Raw genomic sequence first — 25073 nt, 5'->3', positions numbered from 1 at the left:
ATTCTCATGAGGGTTTTCCTTTTGTCCAGGTGTGAAGGGCAGTGTGGTGTGAAATAGAGATTGCGTCATCTGTGGATCTGTTGGAGTGGTATGCAAATTGGAGTAGGTCTAGGGTTTCTGGGATAATGGTGTTGATGTGAGCCATGACCCACCTTTTAAAGCACTTATGGCTACAGACGTTAGTGCTACAGGTCGGTAGTCATTTAGGCAGGTTATCTTGGTGTTCTTGGGCACAGGGACTATGGTGGTCTGCTTGAAACATGTTGGAATTACAGACTCAGACAGGGAGAGGTTGAAAATGTAATTGAAGACAATTGCCAGTTGGTCAGCACATGCTCTTAGTACACGTCCTTAGTACACGGCCTTGCAGCCAAATGAATGTTGACTTGTTTCAAGGTCTTACTCACATCGGCTACGGAGAGCGTGATCACGCATTCGTCCGGAACAGCTGGTGCTCTCATGCATGCTTCAGTGTTGCTTGCCTCGAAGTGAGCATATAAGTAATTTATCTCGTCTGATAGGCTCCTGTCACTGGACAGCTTGCGACTCCGCTTCCGTTTGTAGTCTGTAATAGTTTCCAAGCCCTGCCACATCTGTCGGAGGGCATAGCTGGATTTATTATAAGCGTCTTTAGCTCAGTGCGGATGTTGCCTGTAATCCATGGCTTCTGGTTGGAGTATATACGTACGGCCACTGTGGTAAAGACGTTATCGATACACTTATTGATGAAGTTCCCTACTCATCTGGAACATCAGGCAGGCTTAAGCAAATGCTCAAAGATTTCATACACTACGTACCCAGCTCTGGTCTGCATACTCTGTCCTGAATAGGCTGCAAAAAAGCCATAATCTCGTCTCCTTCATGAGATGGTGTGAAAGAACTAGACAAGTGAAAGCAAATTCCCAGTATACATCCATCCACCATATTGCTTTCACCTATAGTTCTGATAAACCAAAAGGAGATGCGGGTATGAAACCACTTGAAACCATTGAGTTGCACTAATCACGCTAGTCTCTTCCACTATGATTTGCGATATGAAGCCAAAGTTATTTTTCCATTTCCGTGTGGACAATGAAGTTGTATTGACCTTGTTTTTCCCTGTGACCAGGATGTGGAGGTCCCCTTGCACTTGCTGCGCTATGTTTGCCTGTTCTGTGGCAAGCACGGTCTGTCGCTCATGAAGGACTGCTTTGAGTCAGGCACGCCAGAGAGCCTGCCCTTCCCCATTGCCCACGCCTTCATCACCATCGTCTCCAATGTGAGTAGGAGTTGATCCCAAAATGGCACCACAGCCCACTTGGCAGCCGCCCAATAAATTAATCCAGCCACCCAACATTGCAGCCCAACCACCTAATATATATTTACCACAATCTCCAGATGCTGTTTCAGCTCCATATGCAGATGTTCTTGATGCAGTTTATATGTTATAGCACAGCTGTTTCATTTGTGAATGCTCTCTCTGTCAGCAATTGCAGTGAATAATCAGTTGTCAGCCAGCTCTGTTAAAGTGTTTTTAGGTTTTCCACTGCTTCTCACACATCTCAAGGTATGTCAGTCTGATTCCAATTCTGTTTGTTCTCTCCTCAAACACAGATCCGAATATGGTTGCACATTCCCGCCGTCATGCAGCACATTATACCGTTCCGCACGTATGTAATACGGTAAGTTCACACTCTCCATATCAATGAAACTCTGTGTTGAAATCTCTATTTACTTCTGTGGTGAAATCTCTATTTACTTCAGAGTGAGGATAATTAAGTCTTCATTAGTTTCTCACCACCAGTGACTCTTCACTAGTGCTTTGAAATGCCTAATTAGGCATGTATCAATACAGATTGAATCACAAATCGTTTTTTGAATATAATGGCTAATGTTAATCATGTCGTTTTCCCCATATCAAATACAGCTCTAAACAATATGGCATCCCATACGGCTGCGTAGTGCTTTTTTTCCCCCTGCAGTCATTGTAAGAGAATAAGAAAATGGGGCAGAGAGAGGAGAGGAGAGTTGCCTTTGCAGTCGGAGCTCCTCTCGTCAGAAATGGCCCAAGGGGCTGTTTGAGATGCATATTGTATTTGTATACACAGTGCTGTGTTGTTCAATTCGCCCGCCACTTTCCAGCACACAATCAAACGCACTTGATAGAGATGCTCCCCTGAATATTGGATGTAGTATTAGGGGGACATTATGCAAATGGTGTAACCCAGCATATTGGCAGTCGATTAGCATAAATCAAGGATGAATTTAGTGGATGCTCTTACAAAGCAAGCATATTTTTGTTGTATTTGAGTTGAATTTCAAAATTCAATCAGATACTTGACTGTATGTATTTTTTTTCTGGATGGAAAGCAATTGCAGCTGAGAGCCCTCTCTTGCTGTGCCACCAACTGGTGTTGCTAGGAAGAGCTTCCCTCGCCATGGTAACAGTGGCCAGTGCTCCAGTCAGCTTCTCCTCACATGACCTTGGAGCAGCCAGACATCTTGCAGTCGTTGTTGTACCTCTGTCATGTGACCTGGGGGGGGCTGGTTTAACTGGTCCTGATGTCCAAATTGAACATTCTTTACTCATTTTGATCCTTAGTCTACGAAGAATGATGAAATGTGACTTTCTGACTCCAGTGCATTGCCACCTTATAGCGTATCACTCCTTCCTCCTGAATTGAGCAAAATGTTTGTTTTCTCAGTAGTTATTATTGATCTTATTGATCGCAAAGACTAGATTCTCATTGTAGCCAACTATTGTCATGGATTTTCTCAGGAGCTTATCAAAGTGCTTCTCATCTGACTGTTGCAGCCAGCCTCGATAGATGCCCCACACTTAGTCTTGACTATTTAGTCCCATTTGTCCAGTCATTATGTCCAATCTGTCTACCATGTCTTCTCCAGAAACACACTTGATAGAACCTGACAAAAGGACTTCAACTTTAAAACTAAACAGAACAAATAAAAGTATTTCCTAACGAAGGGACTTCCTGGTTTAAACAAAGTTAACTCAATTCACAAATAACTTCTTTCCCAAATGTGTCCCTCCCCAGGTACCTGTGCAAGCTGTCGGACCAGGAGCTGCGTCAGAGCGCGGCACGCAACATGGCCGACCTGATGTGGAGCACAGTGAAGGAGCCGCTGGACAGCGCACTGTGCTTCGATAAGGAGAGCCTGGACCTGGCCTTCAAGTACTTCATGTCCCCCACGCTCACCATGAGGCTGGCCGGCCTCAGCCAAATCACGGTGAGACTCACACGTGCACCCAGAGACACATACACCCACGCTCACACACTGCCGTGTTGCTTGCTCTCTGGGAGTCTAGGCCGGGTTACTGTGAGGCACATTGTGACAGCTGTTTTGTTTTTGACACAGCTTCACTAGGACTTTCAGTTTAATGTAACGAAGACTTTTACACAAGGGCCAATAACTCAATCAATTAAGTATACTGGTGTGTACATACATTCATTACATTTTTATAACTCGTTTTCTCCCCACAGAATCAGCTCCACACCTTCAACGACGTCTGTAATAATGAGTCTCTGGTGTCCGATACCGAAACGTAAGTCAATTGATTTGATTTTACAATGAAACTTAAGTCAGTTGTGTAGATTTTTACAAAGAAACATAAGTCCATTGAGTTGATTTAGCACTGCGTCACGGACCGTAAAAGCAGCGTACCTCAAACTGTCCCTCCAGGTCAATAGCAAAGGAACTAGCTGACTGGCTAATCAACAACAATGTGGTGGAGCACATATTTGGACCAAATTTGCACATAGAGGTGAGTTTTCCCATTCCAAGTCGTTATTACACTAAGTCAATACATTTTTTATGGGCAATCTGTGTTTTAACTCCCCTGTTAATGCAGAGTTTGTCTTTGTGCCTTTGTTGTCGTTCCAGATAATTAAACAGTGCCAAGTGATCCTGAACTTCCTTGCCGCAGAGGGCAGGCTCAGCACCCAGCATGTGGACTGCATCTGGGCCGCAGCTCAGGTAACTAGACCCTAAACGCCAGGGGCCGCATGTATAAAGATTTTCAGCGTAGAAATGCAGGTTTTTAGGATACATTTTGCCTCTAATCAAATTGAGGGACTTAATCCTAGAGCAGCACTCCTACTCTGAAATTCTATGCATATTTATACTTATTTTCTTTACTGTATTCTACCAATTAGTTTTGCTATCATAATCCATTGAATTATTTTTGTTCTTTTCCATTGATGTTCTCCTTGACCTTGTCTCTCTATCTGTTCTCCCCATGTAGCTGAAGCACTGTAGCCGTTACATCCACGACCTGTTCCCCTCGCTCATCAAGAATCTGGACCCTGTGCCGCTGCGCCACGTCCTCAACCTGGTGTCCGGCCTGCACCCCAGTGCGCACACCGAACAGGTACACACACACACATCATGAGTGCCCAATGGTAGTTGATCGTATTCTACTAATGACCTAGATCCGGGAAGATGCCAGTATCGCGATACTCGTATTGTGGCAAGGAAACAGAACACAAAGCAAATTTAGGCCGCGGCAAGGAGTGGACAATCAAATGTTGAGTGTGATTTGATCTACATATCACCAGCTCCGCACCCCCTGCAGCTACTTGCCCAAGCCTCCCCAGCTTCTCCTTCACCCAAATCCAGATAGCTGATGTTCTGAAAGAGCTACAAAACCTGGACCCGTACAAATCAGCTGGGCTAGACAATCTGGACCCTCTCTTTCTAAAATTATCCGCCGCCATAGTTGCAACACCATATTACTAGTCTGTTCAACCTCTTTCATATCGTCCGAGATTCCTAAAGATTGGAAAGCTGCCGCGGTCATCCCCCTCTTCAAAGGGGGAGACACTCTAGACCCAAACTGTTAGACTTGTATCCATCCTGCCCTGCCTTTCTAAGGTCTTCGAAAGCCAAGTTAACAAACAGATCACTGACCATTTCAAATCCCACCATACCTTCTCCGCTATGCAATCTGGTTTCAGAGCTGGTCATGGGTGCACCTCAGCCACGCTCAAGGTACTAAACGATATCATAACCGCCATTGATAAAAGACACTACTGTGCAGCCGTCTTCATCAACCTGGCCAAGGCTTTTGACTCTGTCATTCACCGTATTCTTATCGGCAGACTCAATAGCCTTGGTTTTTCAAATGACTGCCTCGCCTGGTTCACCAACTACTTCTCAGACAGAGTTCAGTGTGTCAAATCGGAGGGCCTGTTGTCCGGACCTCTGGCAGTCTCAATGGGGGTGCCACAGGGTTCAATTCTCGGGCCGACTCTTTCTCTGTCTATATCAACGATGTCGCTCTTGATTCCTTGATCCTCCTCTATGCAGACAACACCATTCTGTATAAATCTGAACCTTCTTTGGACACTGTGTTAACAAACCTCCAAACGAGCTTCAATGCCATACAACACTCCTTCCGTGGCCTCCAACTGTTCTTAAATGCTAGTAAAACTAAATGCATGCTCTTTAACCGATTGCTGCCCGCACCCACCTGCCCGACTAGCATCACTACTCTGGACGGTTCTGACTTAGAACATGTGGACAACTACAAATACCTAGTTGTCTGGTTAGACTGTAAACTCTCCTTCCAGACTCATATTAAACATATCCAATCCAAAATTAAATCTAGAATCGGCTTCCTATTTCGCAATAAAGCCTCCTTCACTCACGCTGCCAAACATACCCTCGTAAAACTGACTATCCTACCGATCCTCGACCTCACGATGTCATTTACAAAATAGCCTCCAACACTCTACTCAGCAAATTGGATGCAGTCTATCACAGTGCCACCCGTTTTGTCACGAAAGCCCCATATACTACCCACCACTGCGACCTGTATGCTCTCGTTGGCTGGCCCTCGCTACATATTCATCGCCAAACCCACTGACTCCAGGTCATCAATAAGTCTTTGCTAGGTAAACCTCCGCCTTATCTCAGCTCACTGGTCACCATAGCAACAACCACCAGTAGCACGCGCTCCAGCAGGTGTATCTCAATGGTCATCAGCTATCTGAGCAGCTTACCGATCGCTGCAGCTGTACACAGCCCATCTGTAAATAGCCCATCCAACTACCAACCTCATCCCCATATTGTTTTTATTAACTTTTTTTTGCTCTTTTGCACACCAGTATTTCTACTTGCACATCTATCACTCCAGTGTTAATTTACTAAATTGTAATTACTTCGCTCTGATGGCCTATTTATTGCCTTACTTCCTTACTCCATTTGCACATACTGTATATAGATTTTTCTATTGTGTTATTGACTGTACTTTTGTTTATCCCACGTGTAACTGTTTTTGTCACACTGCTTTGCTTTAACTTGGCCAGGTCGCAGTTGTAAATGAGAACTTGTTCTCAACTGGCCTACCTGGTTAAATAAAGGTGAAATCAAAAAAAAAATATGAAATGACTTTGATAAGGAGCTTTATAGTCACATACACCCAGTCTAACAGAGCTGCTCTTTGTCTTGGTCACCTGCCCACCATAAAGATCCTATAATTGTGATTCTGTATGTAATTCAATGCTGCTCCCCCCAGACCCTGTACCTGGCCTCCATGCTCATAAAGGCTCTGTGGAACAACGCCCTGTCCGCAAAGGCCCAGCTCTCCAAGCAGAGCTCCTTCGCCTCGCTGCTCAACACCAACGTCCCCATGGGCAACAAGAAAGGTACGATGGTTGTGTTTATGTCTGTGTATTTCAAGGGGAGATATATATATATATATATATATATATTAATATACATACATATACTTTGATCAGTGGTAGTCGTCAACTCCGGTGCTGTTAAGTTGGTGGTATGCAGGTTTTTGGTCCAGTCTAGCACTAATCAAGGAGTTGAATCAGATGTTTTAGTGCTGGGATGGAACAAAAGTCTTGAACACCTTTTAGATACCAATAACCATGGTTTACCACTTACTTAGATAAATATGCTTTTAAACATCTCTGCTATATATAGACTACGTTATGTTTTGTGAGCTGCGATATCTGATGCATCAAGCCTCTGCTTCTCGTCTCTACCCAGGCTCCCCAGCAGCCAGCCCGGACAGCAGTGACAACAGCGACACTCACCACAGCGGCGGTAGTGACATGGAGATGGACGAGCAGATGATGGGCGGCAGCAAGCGGGGCCAGCAGAGACTCTCTGACACGGAGGTTAGCAGCACTCTAGTACCCTTTTCACACCATCTAGTTGGAGAAACAAGTGATGCGCGTTCTCAATACATTTCATGGGAATTGCTATTAGTAGCAAACTGTGACTTTCCAGCACTGTTCAGAAATCCAAGACTTTATAAAAAAAATTTTTTTTGCCTAGCCTCTGTCTCCAATTGCTAACTTTAGACTTTTTATCAAAAAGCTAGTCTAAGTCAATGTCCCCGATTATTAGCATGTCTTGTGGTTCTGATGTATGGCTGGTTTAACTGGAACTGATTTGGTCTCCTCTCTCCGCCCCGTCCAGGAGTCGATGCAGGGCAGCTCGGACGAGACGGCCAACAGCATGGAGGAGGGCAGCAGTGGGCCGGGCAGCAGCAGTGGCCACAGCGAGGGCTCCAGCAACGAGGCGGGTTCCAGCCGTGCCAGCCAGTCAGCGGGAAGCCCCGGCAGTGAGCTGCACTCTGATGACATGGCTGACAGCGAGGTCCTCAAGGAGGAAGAGGAGGAGGAAGATGATGAAGATGATGATGAAGATGAGGACGACGAAGAGGATGAAGAGGGGAACAACCGGGGTGTCGCGGCCGAGGGCAGCCCACAGAAGCAGCCCCGGGACCAGCCAGAGGTCAGGAAGCGGAAAGCGGGCGAGGCGCTGGTGGAGGAGCATGGCGAGAGAGCCGAAAGAGGGGCAGGAGACGGACCAAAACCCAAATGTTTGCCCTTTAACCCCGATGCAGCCGTCGGCATGGTAACGGCTGCGGTATCAATGGAGGGCCGCATGAGGATGCTGGACGCCTGCTCGGCCCGGCCTGAGGGGCCCGAACAACAACATTCAGAGATGGGAGGCCCCTCATCCCAAATGGCCCCTGGCCCCCAGGAGCAGACCTGCCTGCCCTGCCCCGGGGACTTCCTGGGGGACGCCATGGGCAACGAGCTGTTCAACTGCCGACACTTCATCGGGCCCCACAACCACCATCATCACCACCATCATGAAGGGTAAGACTATCACCCTCTCTTTTGCTTTCTTTACGCTAACCTGTATCTTCTTTATGTCTCTTCTTTCACAATGTTCTGTTTGGCAAATTTGCCTCGGGAGAGGAGGTTCTTTTAAGGCTTCTATCATCTACAGACCCCAACAACTGTCCGTTGCCGGTTCTACATGTTGATTCAGGACCAACTACTAGCAATTATGTCGGCGTCCAAATGACTCTAGACACCATCATAGACGGTTGAGTTGGCTGTAGTTGCATCGATGTGTAGAAGTGTCCAGTCAATCCTTTCTACATTTGTCATGAGGAACTAGATGTTCACTGATTGTACAAAACATTATGAACACCTTCCTAATATTGAGTTACACCCCGTTTTGCCCTCAGAACAGCTTCAATTTGTTGGGGCATGGACTCTACAAGGCGTCAAGCGTTCCACAGGGATGCTGGCCCATGTTGACTCCAATGCTTCCCACAGTTGTTTCAAGTTGGCTGGATGTCCTTTGGGTGGTGGACCAATCTTGATACACACGGGCAACTGTTGAGCGTGTGAAACCCTGCAGCATTGCAGTGCTTGACACACTCAACACGGTGCGCCTGGCACCTTCTACCATACCCCATTCAAATGCACTTAAATGTTTTGTCTTGCCCTTTAACCCTCTGAATGGCACACATACGCAATCCATGTCTCAATTGTAATTCTATTAAACTGTAATTACTTTGCTACTATGGCCTATTGATTGCCTTACCTCCTCACACCATTTGCACACACTGTATATAGACTTTCTTTTTCTCTATTGTATTATTGACTGTATGTTTGTTTATTCCATGTGTAACTCTGTTTGTGTCGCACTGCTTTGCTTTATCTTGGCCAGGTCGTAGTTGTAAATGAGAACTTGTTCTCAACTAGCTTACCTGGTTAAATAAAGGTTAAATAAAAAAAATATTGTGATCTAAATCCTTTAACCTGTCTCCTCCCTTTCATCTACACTGATTTGAAGTGGATTTAACAAGTGACATCAGTAATTGATCATAGTTTTCACCTGGATTCACCTGGTCAGTCTTTCATGGAAAGAGCAATGTTTTGTACGTTCAGTGTAAATGTATTTGTTTTCCCTGCAACGTGAATCTTGGGCATATTCAAGTGACAAAAACATGCATTGCCCTTCTAACATTGAATCATCCACCAGGCACATGGTGGACGACATGCTGAGCGCAGATGACGTGTCCTGCAGCAGCTCCCAGATCAGCGCCAAGTCGGAGAAGAACATGGCCGACTTTGACGGTGAGGAGTCTGGTTGTGAGGAGGAGCTGGTGCAGATCAACTCGCACGCCGAGCTCAGCTCCCACTTGCAGCAACACCTGCCCAACCTGGCCTCTATCTACCACGAGCACATGGTGCAAGGTAGGCTGCACTGCACGGTGCACCTAGGGTTGTGAATTTACTTAAATTGACCCCAAATTCCCGGGTTTCCCAGAAATCGTGGCTCGAAAATTCACAGAATACCGCACTCGCGTAACGGTTTACCCACTTATTGCACACCGATAACGGGCCTCAGTTTACAGCAGCAAGAATCATGTAGTTATGGTTCTACTAATCATCTGGATGGGTCAATCCAGTCAAACGCTTTCACCGTCAGTTAATCCCGTGTAGCTCAGGTGGTAGAGCATGGCGCTTTTATGACACTTTTATTTAACCTTTATTTAACTAGGCAAGTCGGTTAAGAACACATTCTTATTCACAATAACGGCCTACCGGCGAACAGTTGGTTAGCTTCCTTGTTCAGGGGCAGAACGACAGATTTTGTACCTTGTCAGCTCGGGGATTCGATCCAGCAACCTTTCGGTTACTAGTCCAACGCTCTAACCACTAGGCTACCTGCCACCCCAGGCTTGCAACCCCAGGGTTGTGGGTTCGATTCCCACGGTGGACCAGTATGACAATGTATATATTCATTACTGCTGTGGATAAGAGCGTCTGCTAAATAAAATAAATAGAAAACTTCTACCTGTAAACGTGACAGTATGGTGTTCCATATGGCTGCTCTTTTATTGCCATTCTTAGTGTCACTCGATTTGTTGTTATCCTTGACCCATTTTAGCATGATATTTTAGCTTGACATTTTAGCACTTCAGTTAGTCTTTACTGAACCTTTTGATGGCTCTCTTTTTCACCAGCGGCTCTGTTTTATTCCTCTGCAGGCCCGCAGGTCCACAAGCACCAGTACTCTGGCAATGCCGTGACTGACATCAACCTGGACAACGTGTGCAAGAAGGGCAACACGCTGCTCTGGGACCTGGTGCAGGATGAGGACGCGGTAAGAACCATGACACTGGATTACACCGTGCACTAAGAAAGCATTCTGGTACTGTCAACTTTCACCACCCTGTGAAGTTCATTACAAATGATTTCATCTGGAGCTTAATAAAACTGCATCGCGTGACTGTGAATATATATCTCAACGTCATGGTTAGTCTATCAACAATTGTGCGATTTGTTGCAAATTCTAATCAGCGACCAAAAAAGTATCCACCCTTGTCTAGAGTATTTGTTTTGTTTCACATTTTAGGGAATTTTCTGACAATTTGACAGTTTTAAATCAGGCCTGTTATGATATATATATTTATCCAATGGTACTTTACTCGCATAAAAATGGTTGGATGGAAACATGGTTACTGTGTGGAAAACACGTTTTGTCAGCTACAAAATACTCAACGTATTAGGAGACTGCGTCACTTCCTCCTTCAGGTTTCAACGAGCAGCTCATTTATTATTGAGGTTAGTTATCCCTATTAGTTTAGGATCTTTGTGATATTCTGAAGTCTGAAAAAGGTGCGAGTGACCTTTCTCCGTTCTTCCCGGTTCCATCAGATCCACCTGTCGGAGGGCCTGATCAACGAGGCGGAGAAGCTCCTGTGCTCTCTGGTGTGCTGGTTCACCGACCGTCAGATCCGCATGCGCTTCATCGAGGGCTGCCTGGAGAACCTAGCCCACAACAGGTGTGTGTGTGTGTGCGCGTGTATGTCTGTGTGAACAACATAGCTCTGAAATAAATTGATGTCAAATGATTTTGTATTATCCCTTCCTTGGCTAGCTATTATGTGAAACTTGTTTCGTGTCTCCATGCTTCTCTCTCTCACAGATCCGTGGTCGTCTCTCTGCGCCTCCTTCCCAAACTTTTCGGCACTTTTCAGCAGTTCGGCTCCAGCTACGACACCCACTGGATCACCATGTAAGCATCGCACCCTCAGCATGATTAGAACAGACAAACGTTGTCCATTACATGGCATCACAGAATAACATTGACAATGCAACAGATTTGCACATATTGGACATATTGTGTCCATAACTCTGACCATACCAAATGTCACACAAACAGTAGTTATGTTCGTAAATTCACTTTTGGAGTGCCAGAGTACGGTCAGGGCCTTCGTAAATTCCGAGCGTTGTCGGATTGCCTGTTCGTAAATTCAGAGTGTTTCGCACTCGGAGTGTTCAGAGCGCACGCTGGACACTGTCCGAGGAATAGGGTTGATCCGTGCGTTCTCAGGAGTGTTCTCACACAGCAGTCAAGCACCCAGTCTGTCTAACGTTGGTTAGCTTCCTAGCTATTTCCAGACACAAATGAGAGAACAGCTCACTCTGACCATTTTACTCACCCTAACAGAGCTGGTTAGGCTGCTATCCACAGCGTTGGTGACTGTAACTGTGCTGCTGGCTACAATTTAATGAAGCTTTTTTGGCAGACGTTTACTGACAGCGGCCGTATTCAACGGCTGTTACGTGTTCTTAAATTCAGCCGTTATTCTGTGCTCTGGCACACTCGGACGAGAGTGCTCAGAAATCGGAGCAGATGATGAATTTGCGAACGCACACTCTTTGACGTGGTGCGTCATGTCTTTCAGGTGGGCAGAGAAGGAGCTGCACATGATGAAGCTGTTCTTCGAGAACCTGCTGCACTACATCCAGGAAGTCCGAGAGCAGAGGCACAAGTTTGCCCTGTGAGTAACCCACCCGTTCTCTCCCTCCCCCATTGACATTATTGGCTTTGCCTTGTAACTATACACCGGTAACAGTCTTATTACTGTGGAATATGGCAACATATTTGGTAACACAGCATGTATTGTAGGTACACCAATGTAACCGCAGCTTATTAAGCCGACCAGTCTCGCTGCAGTGCGGTTCTGGTGTGCCATGGCTGCGGACAGTGACTCTGTGGTTGTGTATGTGGCCAGCTGGGAGGTGCTGGCTGCTTTAAGGGACCGCTGAGACAAAGCGACGTGTGCATGTTTTGTCCTGACAGAACCAGAGGGCGTGGCTAGTCTTTTTGATTTCCTTATTTGAAATGTCAAACGCATTGAAATGGACGTTAGAGTGACGTTGCAGTTCAAAAGGAAACGGAATAGTTCATTATTGAATTATGTTCTTTTGATTACTATGCGATCACAGGTATGGCCACAGTGCAGAAGTCCAAGTTCGCTTGCAGTTCCTGACCTGTGTCTTCTCCACATTGGGCTCCCCAGACCACTTCAGTAAGTCAACAGGGTCGTGTTCATTAGGCACCAAATGGAACAAAAGACTGAAACGGGGAGTGTTTCAGCCATGACGTGTCCAATAAGGAAGATTTCTTCCAGCTTTCCGTTACATTAGCCGGTCTTCACATACAGCTCAACAGAAACATTCCCTGTCATTCTCTGCCTCTGGCTGGCTGGCTACACCCTGGGAAAGGAATTGGCCCTGGAGGAGATGTGCAACCTGATGAGGCTCTCTCTCCTGCAACAGAGAACCTCATTGTCCTCTGGCGTCTCCAGAGGGGTGACTGGCTCTACCTAGCTAATTCACTCTGTTCATAGCTGTGTGTGTGACTTTTGTGTATGTCTGTGTGTATGTCTGTGTGTGTCGCCTCTGTGTGTGTGCGAGCGTGTATGTTTGCACGTTTTTGTGTATGCGTGAAGGGGAGGTAATATTTTGGATTTAGAGGTAGACTGGGAGACTCCCTGCCCTGATGGCGCCCGATCAGGACACAAAAGGAATAATACTGCAGCCAATTTTCTCTGGCAACCATTTATATTGTGTGTGTGTGTGAAAATGTGGATGTGGTGTACATGTCTGTCTGCCTGTGTGGTTGTGTGTCTATTGTGGATCCAGTGTGGGAGTGATACGCTCATCCTTCCCCTTATAGTCTGAAGTGTACCAACGATGACACCTGTTAAGCTCCGCGTCTCCCCAGCAGTGAACGTGTGCATCTATAACAGCTGGGTATTTGTATATGAACACACCCTCTAACAGCCTCTCCTCTCCCTCAGGACTGAGTCTAGAGCAGGTGGACATCCTGTGGCACTGCCTGGTGGAGGACGGAGAGTGTTACGACGACGCGCTGCACTGGTTCCTCAACCAGGTCCGCAGCAAAGACCAGCACGCCATGGGCATGGAGACCTACAAACACCTCTTCCTGGAAAAGGTACGACTGGACTGGACCATCTGGTCTTAGTGGGGAGGGGTGTCTGACAAGGGTCATTCCAACGTGGTCTTTGGTGATGGTGAACCTGAGCTAAAAAACAATTAAACAAATCGATAGCTAGAATCTGTAACAAACAAAAAAAAGGGCGTGGGGGGGTTGTGATTCAATAAGTCCCAAAGTTGTCAATTCATAATGGAAGGTCATTGAAAAGTGATTCGCTAGCCGGGGGAAACAAATCGGAAAAGTTGCCCAAATCGTTGAAAAGCCTTGGTATTAAAAGCCTTGGCCTTAAAGTCACAGAATCTATCATTGTAATACCTTTTGCCCTTAATACTTCCTGTTTCCTCAGATGCCCCAGCTGAAGCCGGAGACCATCAGCATGACGGGCCTCAACCTCTTCCAGCATCTCTGTAATCTGGCCCGTCTGGCCACCAGCGCTTACGACAGCGGCTCCAACTGCGAGGTACACACACACACCCGAGTACAGTTGGACGTACACACATACTCTTATACACACACGGTTTGTGTCATCGGTGTTTGGTAACTTTCAGGCCCGTCATACCTCTCACTGAACCCTGCTGTCACCTTGTCTATGACCTCTAACCTTTGACCCCCTCCTCTGTAGCTGTGTGGCATGGACCAGCTGTGGGGCATCGCCCTCAGGGCCCAGTCCGCAGACATCAGCCGCGCTGCCATCCAGTACATCAACTCCTACTACATCAACGGTCAGTGGACCTTCAGTTGGTACATGGTTGAAGACTAGTAGTATAATTTCTCTACCGTAACACCCTTTTTTTATATTGCTGCAAAAAAGGAAGTGAAAACCCTGTCCGCAGCAACATGTCCACATCCAAAACATCCTACTTTATAGTCATTATATTGAACGAGCGGTTTTAGACGTTTGTGTAGAAGCTCGGCTTTTTTCAACTTGCCTATCAGGAGCCCCGTGGATGACCTACTGATTTAAGATTTTGACCGATATTGATTCTGCGGTTGCGTGTCCGTCTCCGTCCCCCAGCTGGTAAGACAGGCCTGGAGAAGGAGCAGGAGTTCATCAGTAAGTGCATGGAGAGCCTGATGATGACCTCAGCCAACCTGGAGAAGGACGCCCACTCCAGCCTCACCGTCATCGAGAGGGGCCTGCTCATGCTCAAGACCCACCTGGAGGCCTTCCGACGCAGGTTGGGAGCTCACACACACACACACACAGAAATGCATGTACGCAAGCAGACGCACAGAAACTCTCACACAGAGAAACACACGCGCTCCTCATCTCCATCCTCTCAACCTGTGTACTTTAAGCCCTGAACCTCTAAACTTAACCAGAACACTGCTTATCATTAACTATATTTCTGACTCGCCTAGTAGAGATCATCCCTGGACCTGGAGAGCTACAGGACAAGCTCTTGGTCCAGTTCTCCTGACCCATCTACCCTTCACCCACACTTTCCCCCCCACTCAACTCCCGCGCTAATTTCAACCAGCACTTTGGCGCTCTCTCACTTTCTCTCTCCCCCCCAACACTCTCTTTGTCTCCTGTCCTCTCTCCAGGTTTGCGTACCACCTGCGTCAGTGGCAGATCGAGGGCACGGGCATCAGCAGCCACCTAAAGGCGCTGAGCGACAAGCAGTCTCTGCCACTGAGGATCGTGTGCCAGCCCGCCGGCCTGCCCGACAAGGTACCCAAGAAAGTACCCAGCATCTTGGTACTTAATTATTAACCCTTGGTCGATTGGAAACACTCAAATACTCTTGTTGCTGTTGTGTTCTGTGATGTTAGGAAAAATCTACAGGTCAACATGAATGGAAACGATTGGTGCAAGCTAATTTCATACTTTTATGGAGTAGCAATATGTTTGTTGTGATACTACTGTGAAGAATGCTGTGTTTTCATTCTAGATGTTTGTAAGGATGTTCTAACACACTTTATGTGTGTGTGTGTCTGTCTGTCTGTCTGTCTGTGCGCCTATGTGTGTCTGTTTGGCCACTTGCCTGTGTGTGTGTGTGTGTGTGTGTGTGCGCGTGCGTCTGTCCCTTCCTGTCTGTGTGTGTGTTGCGTCTGTGTGTGTCTACGTTCCTACCTGTGTGTGTGTGGTACCAGATGACCATCGAGATGTACCCCAGTGACCAGGTGGCAGACCTGCGGGCCGAGGTGACCCACTGGTACGAGAACCTGCAGAAAGAGCAGATGAACCAGCAGGCCCAGCTGCAGGAGTTTGGGCAGAGCAGCCGCCAGGGGGACTTCCCAGGTCTGTCACCTCTCACCTTTTGACCCCTGATCCAGTGTAGCGGCAATACCAATGGAGAATCTCGATTGCATTTTCCTTGATTCCTCGCATCCTCTCCTCGCCCTTTTTAAAACCAATTGGATGATGAGTATGCGATTGGATGTGATCAAGGAAATGCAATTGAGATTCTCCCCAAGGCGGTTGCATCCTTCCCTTTTTGAAGTAATCACTGATCTCAGTGTATTATGTATCAGTATTTTAGGGGTATTCAAACAGGGCCTGTGTGTCAGTAGTCTTGAATTTAATTTAATTCAATTTGATCTTTTGTCCCGAAGGGCAATTCTTATGCAGCGAATGGTTTCCTTACCCCCTCATTAGAAAGATCGCTAAAGGAAGCGTGCATATTGAAGTAATCACCTCAGAAGGAAGGATTACACCGTTTCTATGCGGTCCTTTCAGATTTGTGTCATGGTTAATGGATCGCGATCTGCTTTTAGTATTGTGTGTTTGGACAGTCTGTTTCTAACGTGTGTGTGTGTGTTTCCGTCAGGTGGTTTGATGGGCCCGGTCAGAATGATCTCCTCTGGCCATGAGCTCACCACGGACTACGATGAGAAGACCCTGCATGAGCTGGGCTTCAAAGACATGCAGGTAACTAACTACCCGCACACACTTGGGAGTCTGCACTTAGGCGTAAATATTCGCACACTAGAGCCGGGATTTCAATCCGATCGCGGGTTATTAGGCATTGCGGCTTTTAAAGGCCATTTCCGATTGCGCCGACCATATGCGGCGTTTACGTGACTGATATCTCTGCGAACGGTGGAACGTTGGCTTTCAAAGCCGCAATGCCTATAACACACGATTGGCCCCCTCATCTGTGGCACTCATGCCTCTCCCTCTCCTCATTTACAGATGGTGTTTGTCTCGCTGGGCGCCCCACGGCGGGAGCGTAAGGGCGAGGGGGTGCAGCTCCCGGCCTCGTGTCTCCCCCCGCCCCAGAAGGAGCACATCCCCATGCTACTGCTGCTCCAGGAGCCCCACCTCACCACCCTGTTCGACCTGCTGGAGATGTTGGCCTGCTTCAAGCCCCCCAGTGCCCTGGGAGACAGCCCCGAGGTGGGTTATGGAGTGTCTGTGTGGTGGGGGCATGGGTTAGGGCTGTGTGGGAGGGGATGTTGAGGGTGTGTGTGAGATGCCAGCCTGCTTTAAGCCCCCCAGTGCCCTGTGAGAGGAGAGGCCCTTTACAGTCCTATGGTTTGTGTGTGTGTGTGTGGGGGGGGGACAAAGTGGGTTTGGCAGGACGGGGTTGTATGTTGGGGGAAGAGTCCCCTTCGTCATGTCCATCAGTATGTGTGTGTGTGTGATGGAGTAGTTATGGGCGGTATGTTTGGGGATGGGTTCATTGTATAATCTTAACATTTTCCGTCTGTTAGATACCCGTAATAATATAGCTAAGCAAATAGGAAAGCAACAGAGCATTTGAAAAAGCAGCTTCGAAACGGCCACATAGAAACCAGACTTGAAATACTATCCATCCGATTAAATGTTAAACAGTCTTTGAACAAAAAGCCCTTCCAGAATATAAACTAGGCTCTTCCTTCCAGGTGCATCATGCATAATGCATCACTGTCCAATGGTCTTCTGGCAGTCGTTTGATAGTCCAGTAAAAACATACTGCATGGGGTGTGTCCCAAATGCCATCCCTATTCCCTTGATAGCGCACTATTTTTGACCAGGGCTCATATGTTCCGGTCGAAATTAGTGCACTATGTAGGGAATAAGTTGCCATTTTAGGACTGAGCCTCGGGGGCGGGAGGCGCCCGTCCGTGGGCCGCGGCGGGGCCGTCTCGTTGAAGTGGAAAGTCACCCGGCGGTCAGGGCTTTTTATAGTCTCTCCCACCACAGGGACTCTGAGAGAGGGGTTATCCAGTGTGCTGTTTGTACGTCACTCACTCTCTCTTCTGCATGCGTTTATCCCTCTCTCTCTCTCTCTCTCTCTCTCTCTCTGTCTCGCGCTCTCTCTCTCTCTCCCTCTCTACCCCCTCTTCACTTCCTCACATCTAACACTCATCTGATCTGACCAGAACGTTAAAACAATTACTTGAATCAAAATGAGCTATTGACTATAGTGTGTGCCTGCCTTGGGATGTGTTTATAGGACTGCTCCAGGGCCGCTGCTCTGTTTTGTGTGTGTGTGTGTGTGTGTGTGTGTGTGTGTGTGTGTGTGTGTGTGTGTGTGTGTGTGTGTGTGGTGTATGGGTTCTGTCACTGTGACAGCAGAAAATGACGCATTTACAAATCTCTAAATAAAGATGTATTTTATTGTACTCTCCAGAACCTACGATGTGAGGAGCTGCATCTCCATGCTGAGAACCTGTCGAGGCGCGTCTGGGAGCTGCTCATGCTGCTGCCCACCTGCCCCAACATGCTGCTGGCCTTCCAGAACATTGCCGATGACACGGTACGTCACCTGTTCTCACACACGCTCCCGTCACGTTCCCCTTGCACGCCGTCACGCTCCCCTTGCACCCCGTCACGCTCCCCTTGCACCCCGTCACGCTCCCCTTGCACCCCGTCACGCTCCCCTTGCACGCCGTCACGTGTCCTGTCTCATGTGTGTTCTCCGTCTGTCCATAGGGAGGCGAGGGTCTGTGCTGGAAGGACCTGCTGAGGATCAAGAGCCCCCACAAGCTGCTGTACGCCCTGGAGATCATCGAGGCCCTGGGCAAGCCCAACCGACGCATCCACCGGGAGTCCACGGTACTACTGGGACTGCATATTTTTATACACACACACACACACTTTGTCTCTCAAACACCTTTTTTCTCATTCATGAACACCCACATTCACACATAGATATGCACACCCTTGCTCTGCTCACCGATTCAAACACGCATAGGAATGACCCCTGTGTTGTCCGTCTGTCCAGGGGAGCTACAGTGACCTGTACCCAGACTCTGACGACTCCAGCGAGGACCAGATAGAGAACAGTAAGAACTCCTGGAGCTGCAAGGTACGCCTCTTTTAAAACGGACTAACTCTCATGCTGTACACACTTACACAAACCACTTATCCATCAAGTCAACTCCATTTCCTGTTCTTCTTTTGCTTTCTTTTTACAGTTTGTGTCGTCTGGAGGGCTTCAGCTGCTGTTGGAGATCTTCAACTCTGCCATTCTGGAGCCCAAGGACCAGGAGTCTTGGACAGTGGTGGGTGGATCAGAACCGCATTATAATACTTGGAGGAGATGGAATAGAATGGGTTGTATAGATTAAACTAAATAAAGTTGAAGTCTCAGTACATTCAAGTCATATGATGAGTGGTAATGATTCTGTTAAAAAAACAGTTATTCACACATTGAAAACTGCTTTATGAGGTGCCGACGATTTCCAATTTCAAAGTGGACAATCATAAAATAGAAATAAAAACACGGGGGGGAATGAACAGGACAGAAATAAAACCATATCAAACATTGTTTTTAAAAACAATGTTCTGTAGTTAGTATTGAGTGTTAACACAGGTCACGTCTCTCTCTGTCTCTCTCTCTCTCTCCTCCAGTGGTTGTTGGACTGCCTGGCTTGCCTGCTTAAGCTCATCTGCCAGTTTGCGGTGGACCCGGCCGACCTGGACCTAGCCTACCACGACGTCTTCTCCTGGTCGGGCCTCACCGACAGCCAGCGCAAAAGGGCCTGGCCTGGCAAGTCCCGCAAGTCCGCCGGCGACCACGGCAAGGGCCTGCACATCCCCCGCCTCACAGAGGTACACTGGTCCTCAGCTAAATGCCAACAGCTTATGCTAACCGCTGGGTGGGGAGTTGCCATCCTTAACTCTTTCTGTGCAGGACAACAGCCTTTCTTTTCACAGCTGTAGCACTTAAAAGAGAAATGATCAAGCGATTTGTGTTATTTTGTTTGACGTAACCATGAAATACAGAAACATGTAATAACCCCAGATTGAGTAACCATAAACCGCAAAAAAGAAAACATTTTAATTACATTTTTTTAAACTTAATTTCTGTAAGTAAGGCAACATTTCTGTAGAAAGTAGTAGAGAATGTCCTGCAGCATCTTTTTCTCTCCCCTTCTATTTCCCCTTCTCTCCCTCTGAAGCAGTCTTCTATTTCCCCTTCTCTCCCTCTGAAGCAGTCTTCTATTTCCCCTTCTCTCCCTCTGAAGCAGTCTTCTATTTCCTCTTCTCTCCCTCTGAAGCAGTCTTCTATTTCCTCTTCTCTCCCTCTGAAGCAGTCTTCTATTTCCTCTTCTCTCCCTCTGAAGCAGTCTTCTATTTCCTCTTCTCTCCCTCTGAAGCAGTCTTCTATTTCCTCTTCTCTCCCTCTGAAGCAGTCTTCTATTTCCTCTTCTCTCCCTCTGAAGCAGTCTTCTATTTCCTCTTCTCTCCCTCTGAAGCAGTCTTCTATTTCCTCTTCTCTCCCTCTGAAGCAGTCTTCTATTTCCTCTTCTCTCCCTCTGAAGCAGTCTTCTATTTCCTCTTCTCTCCCTCTGAAGCAGTCTTCTATTTCCCCTTCTCTCCCTCTGAAGCAGTCTTCTATTTCCCCTTCTCTCCCTCTGAAGCAGTCTTCTATTTCCCCTTCTCTCCCTCTGAAGCAGTCTTCTATTTCCTCTTCTCTCCCTCTGAAGCAGTCTTCTATTTCCTCTTCTCTCCCTCTGAAGCAGTCTTCTATTTCCTCTTCTCTCCCTCTGAAGCAGTCTTCTTTTGCCCACAGCTATTTTGTCTCTGTACTTCCTTCCCTGTGGTGTCTTGGCCTCTACACGAACTTCAAAACTATCCCCATGTTTAATTTTTTTGTATCTTAAATATTTGATAAACCTTCCGATTTTTATATTTTTTTCTTGTCAGGTTTTCCTGGGCCTTGTCCAAGGCACCAACCTGATCCAGCGCTTGATCAACGTGGCCTACACCTACGACAACCTAGCACACAGGTGAGAGAAAGCCGACGAGGCCTGTGTTTCAGTGGTCACACTACCCACTAGCGTGCTGTGTAGTACTTAACTGCTTAGAATGTTTGGTGTGGCAATGTATGTGGTCACACTCTCCATGCCAATAAAGGCTTTTGAATTTGAAGAAGGGGGCCAAATGATTGGATTTGAAGGAATGTGTTAGGCATTCATTGTAAGTTGTGTTGTAGTATGGACAAGGGGTGTCAGTGTGACATGTTTTTGTACTAAAGGTTTCCGTCAGCCTTTCTTGATTTTGTTTACTTCCTGTCTCACCTGCAGAGTTCTGAAGGCCCAATCTGATCACCGGTCCCGCCATGAAGGTGAGCTACGTTTTACATACGCTTAAAATGTTAATCAACATGCCAAATTAAAAGCCATTTTGCACTGAAAGTACAACTTTCATAGCCTCCTATCCATTCTGTATGTGCTGAAGCACATTGTTCTTAGGAACGACACATTAGACGTGTAAAATGACGACGTTATTCCTATGTTCCAGTGACCCACTACTCCATGTGGCTGCTGGTGAGCTGGGCCCACTGCTGCTCCACGGTCAAGTCCGGTCTGGCCGACAGCGACCACCTCCACGACTGGCTCAGGAAGCTCACCCTGCTGGTGCCGGAGGTGAGATCTGGGGGAATAATGAGACACTGACCCCGCTCCGGAAATGAACCGCTGTCTAGTATTGTCTTCATCTTGCTTTTCTTCCCCCTACCTAAAAACATGGCCTCAGTTTTGTTTCAGTGTAACATTTGTGGGTGTTTCCATCCGAAAATATTGTCTCTGGGAAGAATCCAGCTATCCCGTGATTTGTTGATCCTATTTTGATGCCACTGAAATACTAACTATTCTGTGACCCAATCGATCCGTGTGACCTTGGTAACAACATCAAATAGAGGAAGGTGTTAGCGTGAGTGTGTCTCTTGTCCTTCTCAGACGGCGGTGCGTCACGAGGCGTGTAACGGCCTGTACAAGCTGTCCCTGTCGGGTCTGGAGGGAGGAGAGTCCATCAACAGGTCCTTCCTGCTGCTGGCCGCCTCCACGCTGCTCAAGTTCCTCCCCGACGCACAGGCCCTCAAACCACTGCGGGTGGGTACAGCACACACACACACTTGCGCGTATAGACCGATGCATATACACACAAGCACAATTTTGTTCTACTGTATACTGACAAAAACGAATGTGTTCGTTGTGGGTTATTCAATTCCTAGGTCAAGTCACACATGCCTAATGTTAGTGAAGGGGTTCTGTAGCTGATGTGCTGTGTGGTCATGTGTTCAGGTGGAGGACTATGAAGAGGAGCCCGTGCTGAGGACGGGCTGTAAGGAGTACTTCTGGCTGCTGTGCAAGCTCATCGACAACATCCACGTCAAAGACGCCAGCCAAACCACTCTGTTGGACCTGGATGCTTTAGCCAGACACCTGGCCGACTGCATACGGAGGTGAGTCCAAGACCAGGTCTGCGTCTGAAACGGAGTCCTATTGCCTATTTAGTGCACTGCCTTTGGACCATGGGCCCGGGTCAAAAGAAGTGCGCTATATAGGAAAAATGGTGTCGTTTTCGGACACAACCAAGGTCTCTCTTGAAATAGGTATTTTATGTGTGATGGCTGGCGTTGTCCACATTATTTCTGGAGTATGAAGGCCAGCTCAGTTCAAATACACAAGACAATACCGTTTTTAAACCACTTCTACGATAAAGTTTGCTTGCTCAAACATTGACCTGTCTCCCGCTCCCCAGCCGTGAGATCCTGGACCAGCAGGACGGCGCCATCGAGGACGACGGCCTCACGGGCCTCCTGCGCCTCGCCACCAGCGTCCTCAAACACAAGCCCCCCTTCAAGTTCTCCCGAGAGGGCCAGGAGTTCCTGCGTGATGTCCACAACCTGCTCTTCCTCCTTCCCAGCCTGGCCGACCGCGCCCAGCCCAAGTGCAAGTCGCATGCGGCCCGCGCCGCCGCCTACGACCTCCTGGTGGAGACGGTGAAGGGCTCGGTGGAGAACTACAGACTGCTTCACAACTGGGTCATGTCCCAGCACATGCAGAGTGAGAAGGACCTTTAGGAGCCGTTGAAAATGCTACTAGAATATTTGTCAATGAGAGTAATGCAGTGGTAGGAGGGCCCAAGGGAATACAGTTGCTACTGAATTAGACATTGTGCTGGCTGACAGAATCTGAAAATAGTTTTCGCCCTTAACTGCTTCTTGGTGGGGTTTTCTTTGGTGGGGTGGGGAAGTAGAAATACTATATACGCTGGTTTTAAACAAACAGCCAAATAGCATCCCATTGAATTGGGGCCTTCCTGTTGGTTATGTCTGCTCCATGGATTTCCATGACCGGATCAAATGAGTGAACCAAGTTGATTTATTGAAGTTCAAGGTCACATTTTTTGAAAATGCTATGATTAAGATATTTGAGCATCATCAAACATGATCTTAGATCCGGTATATTCTATTAGGCTCCTGAACGATATGAATATTTGTGTTAATTAAATTGACAGCCTCTCACGCCCCGTACAAGTGGGACTACTGGCCCCACGATGATGTGCGTGCCGAGTGTCGCTTCGTGGGCCTCACTAACCTGGGGGCCACCTGCTACCTGGCCTCCACTATCCAACAGCTCTACATGATCCCTGAGGCACGCCAGGCCGTCTTCACTGCGAAGGTCAGTCCTCTAAATACTGTCCTTCTCTTACTCTCTCGTTGTTCTATCGTTCCTCTCTTGTTCTTCCTCTTGCTTTTCTTACGCCTCTCTCTTTCTGTTTTTTTCCCCCTGTCTTGTTCTCTCGCTCTCTTCTCTCTCTATATTAGCGATTTGTAATGGATGATATTACCATGGTTCCTTATTCACAATGCTCTAGTTTGTATGGGGCAATTTCACCTCATCCACGCTTGTATATAGCAGTCATCTGGATGATCCACGGCAGCCATTGTGCGCACGAATGCTCATCCCACACATGCTATTTCACTCCCTCTGCCACCGGAAGAATGCGTTAACGTTGTGAATGTTGTTTATTAATGAGAGTTGTGTGGTTTTTCCAGTACGCAGAGGAGATAAAGCACAAGACCACCTTACTGGAGCTCCAGAAGATGTTCACCTATCTCATGGTACGCAGCCGGTCTCTCTCTTTCAGCCCTCTGTCACACCCTTCTCATCTATCTCCTCAGTCCATATGACAAGAACCAACTGTCGTTGTCCCCGCGGAGACCCTGCTATTTCAATTTTGCCCCACTCATCTTTCTTCCATTTCCTCCTCGCTCCATCCCTGGTTCCAGGAGAGCGAGAGGAAGGCGTACAACCCCCGCCCGTTCTGTAAGACCTACACCATGGACAAGCAGCCCCTGAACACGGGCGAGCAGAAGGACATGACCGAGTTCTTCACCGACCTCATCACCAAGATAGAGGAGATGTCCCAGGACCTGAAAAACACAGTGAAGACGCTCTTTGGAGGGGTCATCACCAACAATGTGGTCTCGCTGGTAAGAATCACTATACTCCTTTTTAAACGTTGACCTGCAACATTTCCCTAGTGCAAAAGAATTGTGTGAAGTGCAAAACTCATTATGAACCACATTAAATCTCACTGCTCGATTACGAGGTTTACTGTTTTTTTTGTGCACTTTGCGCTATTCCTTGGCACTACAAAATGTCGCCCTACATGTGTTTGTTGCGCAGGTGTTAGTGTGTGTGTAAAGCCATTCTCATTCAACTCATTTTCTCCGTCCAACAGGACTGTGACCACGTGAGTCAGACAGCTGAGGAGTTCTACACAGTCAGGTGCCAGGTGGCCGACATGAAGAACATCTACGTAAGCACAACATCGCCATCAACATCGCCATCAACATCGTTGACTTGGTTTAGAAGTGCAACCAAGTGTTATAGACTGGGGTTTACCTTCCAATCACAAGTCTCAAATCTCATAGCACTGTAGTATCACACTGCTGCATTCTATTCAGCTTGGAATTCTTACTCTTGCAAATGGCAACTTTTCCTCAAGTCATCCTATGTCGTACTCTGTTAGTCCGGTGTATTTTCTATGCTCCTAGTTCTGGTGGGCTTACAGTACTGCTTGGCATGTTGCTAGAGACTTTTGTCTTCGTGTTTCCTCAGGAATCTCTGGACGAGGTGACCATCAAGGACACTCTGGAGGGGGACAACATGTACACCTGCTCCCAGTGTGGCAAGAAAGTACGCGCCGAGAAGAGGTGAGTCGACGCCAACCTCACGAAGAGGACCCTGCTGGTTTCTACTGAAAATAAGCCAACCATAATACATTGGCAGTCGTAGTTGTATACTAGACATTTTTGGAA

General features: G+C 47.4%; 1 protein-coding gene and 1 non-coding gene across 6 annotated transcripts in view; both read left to right on the top strand.

Moving 5' to 3' along the window:
* LOC106585779 (ubiquitin carboxyl-terminal hydrolase 34) overlaps nucleotides 1-25073 on the top strand; it is a 62065-nt gene that overhangs the window by 13897 nt on the left and 23095 nt on the right. For 2 of the 5 annotated variants that reach the window (XM_014172427.3, XM_082964757.1), the window contains exons 5-44: nucleotides 1109-1258; nucleotides 1594-1661; nucleotides 3036-3228; nucleotides 3483-3544; nucleotides 3682-3763; nucleotides 3883-3975; nucleotides 4244-4369; nucleotides 6518-6647; nucleotides 7003-7133; nucleotides 7438-8126; nucleotides 9307-9521; nucleotides 10319-10434; nucleotides 10989-11116; nucleotides 11260-11349; nucleotides 12023-12118; nucleotides 12567-12649; nucleotides 13424-13578; nucleotides 13928-14041; nucleotides 14204-14303; nucleotides 14597-14759; nucleotides 15130-15256; nucleotides 15679-15826; nucleotides 16356-16456; nucleotides 16721-16924; nucleotides 18144-18269; nucleotides 18446-18568; nucleotides 18738-18821; nucleotides 18931-19017; nucleotides 19367-19567; nucleotides 20666-20748; nucleotides 21046-21086; nucleotides 21263-21387; nucleotides 21700-21852; nucleotides 22045-22205; nucleotides 22505-22809; nucleotides 23264-23427; nucleotides 23805-23870; nucleotides 24039-24242; nucleotides 24494-24571; nucleotides 24874-24968. In XM_014172427.3, coding sequence (XP_014027902.3) covers nucleotides 1109-1258; nucleotides 1594-1661; nucleotides 3036-3228; nucleotides 3483-3544; nucleotides 3682-3763; nucleotides 3883-3975; nucleotides 4244-4369; nucleotides 6518-6647; nucleotides 7003-7133; nucleotides 7438-8126; nucleotides 9307-9521; nucleotides 10319-10434; nucleotides 10989-11116; nucleotides 11260-11349; nucleotides 12023-12118; nucleotides 12567-12649; nucleotides 13424-13578; nucleotides 13928-14041; nucleotides 14204-14303; nucleotides 14597-14759; nucleotides 15130-15256; nucleotides 15679-15826; nucleotides 16356-16456; nucleotides 16721-16924; nucleotides 18144-18269; nucleotides 18446-18568; nucleotides 18738-18821; nucleotides 18931-19017; nucleotides 19367-19567; nucleotides 20666-20748; nucleotides 21046-21086; nucleotides 21263-21387; nucleotides 21700-21852; nucleotides 22045-22205; nucleotides 22505-22809; nucleotides 23264-23427; nucleotides 23805-23870; nucleotides 24039-24242; nucleotides 24494-24571; nucleotides 24874-24968 — 5660 coding nt within the window. Of the gene's footprint in view, nucleotides 1-1108; nucleotides 1259-1593; nucleotides 1662-3035; nucleotides 3229-3482; nucleotides 3545-3681; nucleotides 3764-3882; nucleotides 3976-4243; nucleotides 4370-6517; nucleotides 6648-7002; nucleotides 7134-7437; nucleotides 8127-9306; nucleotides 9522-10318; nucleotides 10435-10988; nucleotides 11117-11259; nucleotides 11350-12022; nucleotides 12119-12566; nucleotides 12650-13423; nucleotides 13579-13927; nucleotides 14042-14203; nucleotides 14304-14596; nucleotides 14760-15129; nucleotides 15284-15678; nucleotides 15827-16355; nucleotides 16457-16720; nucleotides 16925-18143; nucleotides 18270-18445; nucleotides 18569-18737; nucleotides 18822-18930; nucleotides 19018-19366; nucleotides 19568-20665; nucleotides 20749-21045; nucleotides 21087-21262; nucleotides 21388-21699; nucleotides 21853-22044; nucleotides 22206-22504; nucleotides 22810-23263; nucleotides 23428-23804; nucleotides 23871-24038; nucleotides 24243-24493; nucleotides 24572-24873; nucleotides 24969-25073 lie in introns of all 5 variants that reach the window. The other 3 variants (XM_082964749.1, XM_014172414.3, XM_014172436.3) reach the window with 2 other exon arrangements.
* LOC123739695 (small nucleolar RNA SNORA70) lies at nucleotides 12261-12393 on the top strand. The gene has a single exon (XR_006767869.1). It is a non-coding gene; the product is annotated as a small nucleolar RNA SNORA70 (small nucleolar RNA).

The sequence above is a fragment of the Salmo salar genome, chromosome 02 (assembly GCF_965601325.2).
Source record: "Salmo salar chromosome 02, fSalSal1, whole genome shotgun sequence".
NCBI classification, from domain to species: domain Eukaryota; kingdom Metazoa; phylum Chordata; class Actinopteri; order Salmoniformes; family Salmonidae; genus Salmo; species Salmo salar.
The sequence above is the reverse complement of the archived record's forward strand: the minus strand, read 5'-3'. Positions and strand labels throughout refer to the sequence as shown.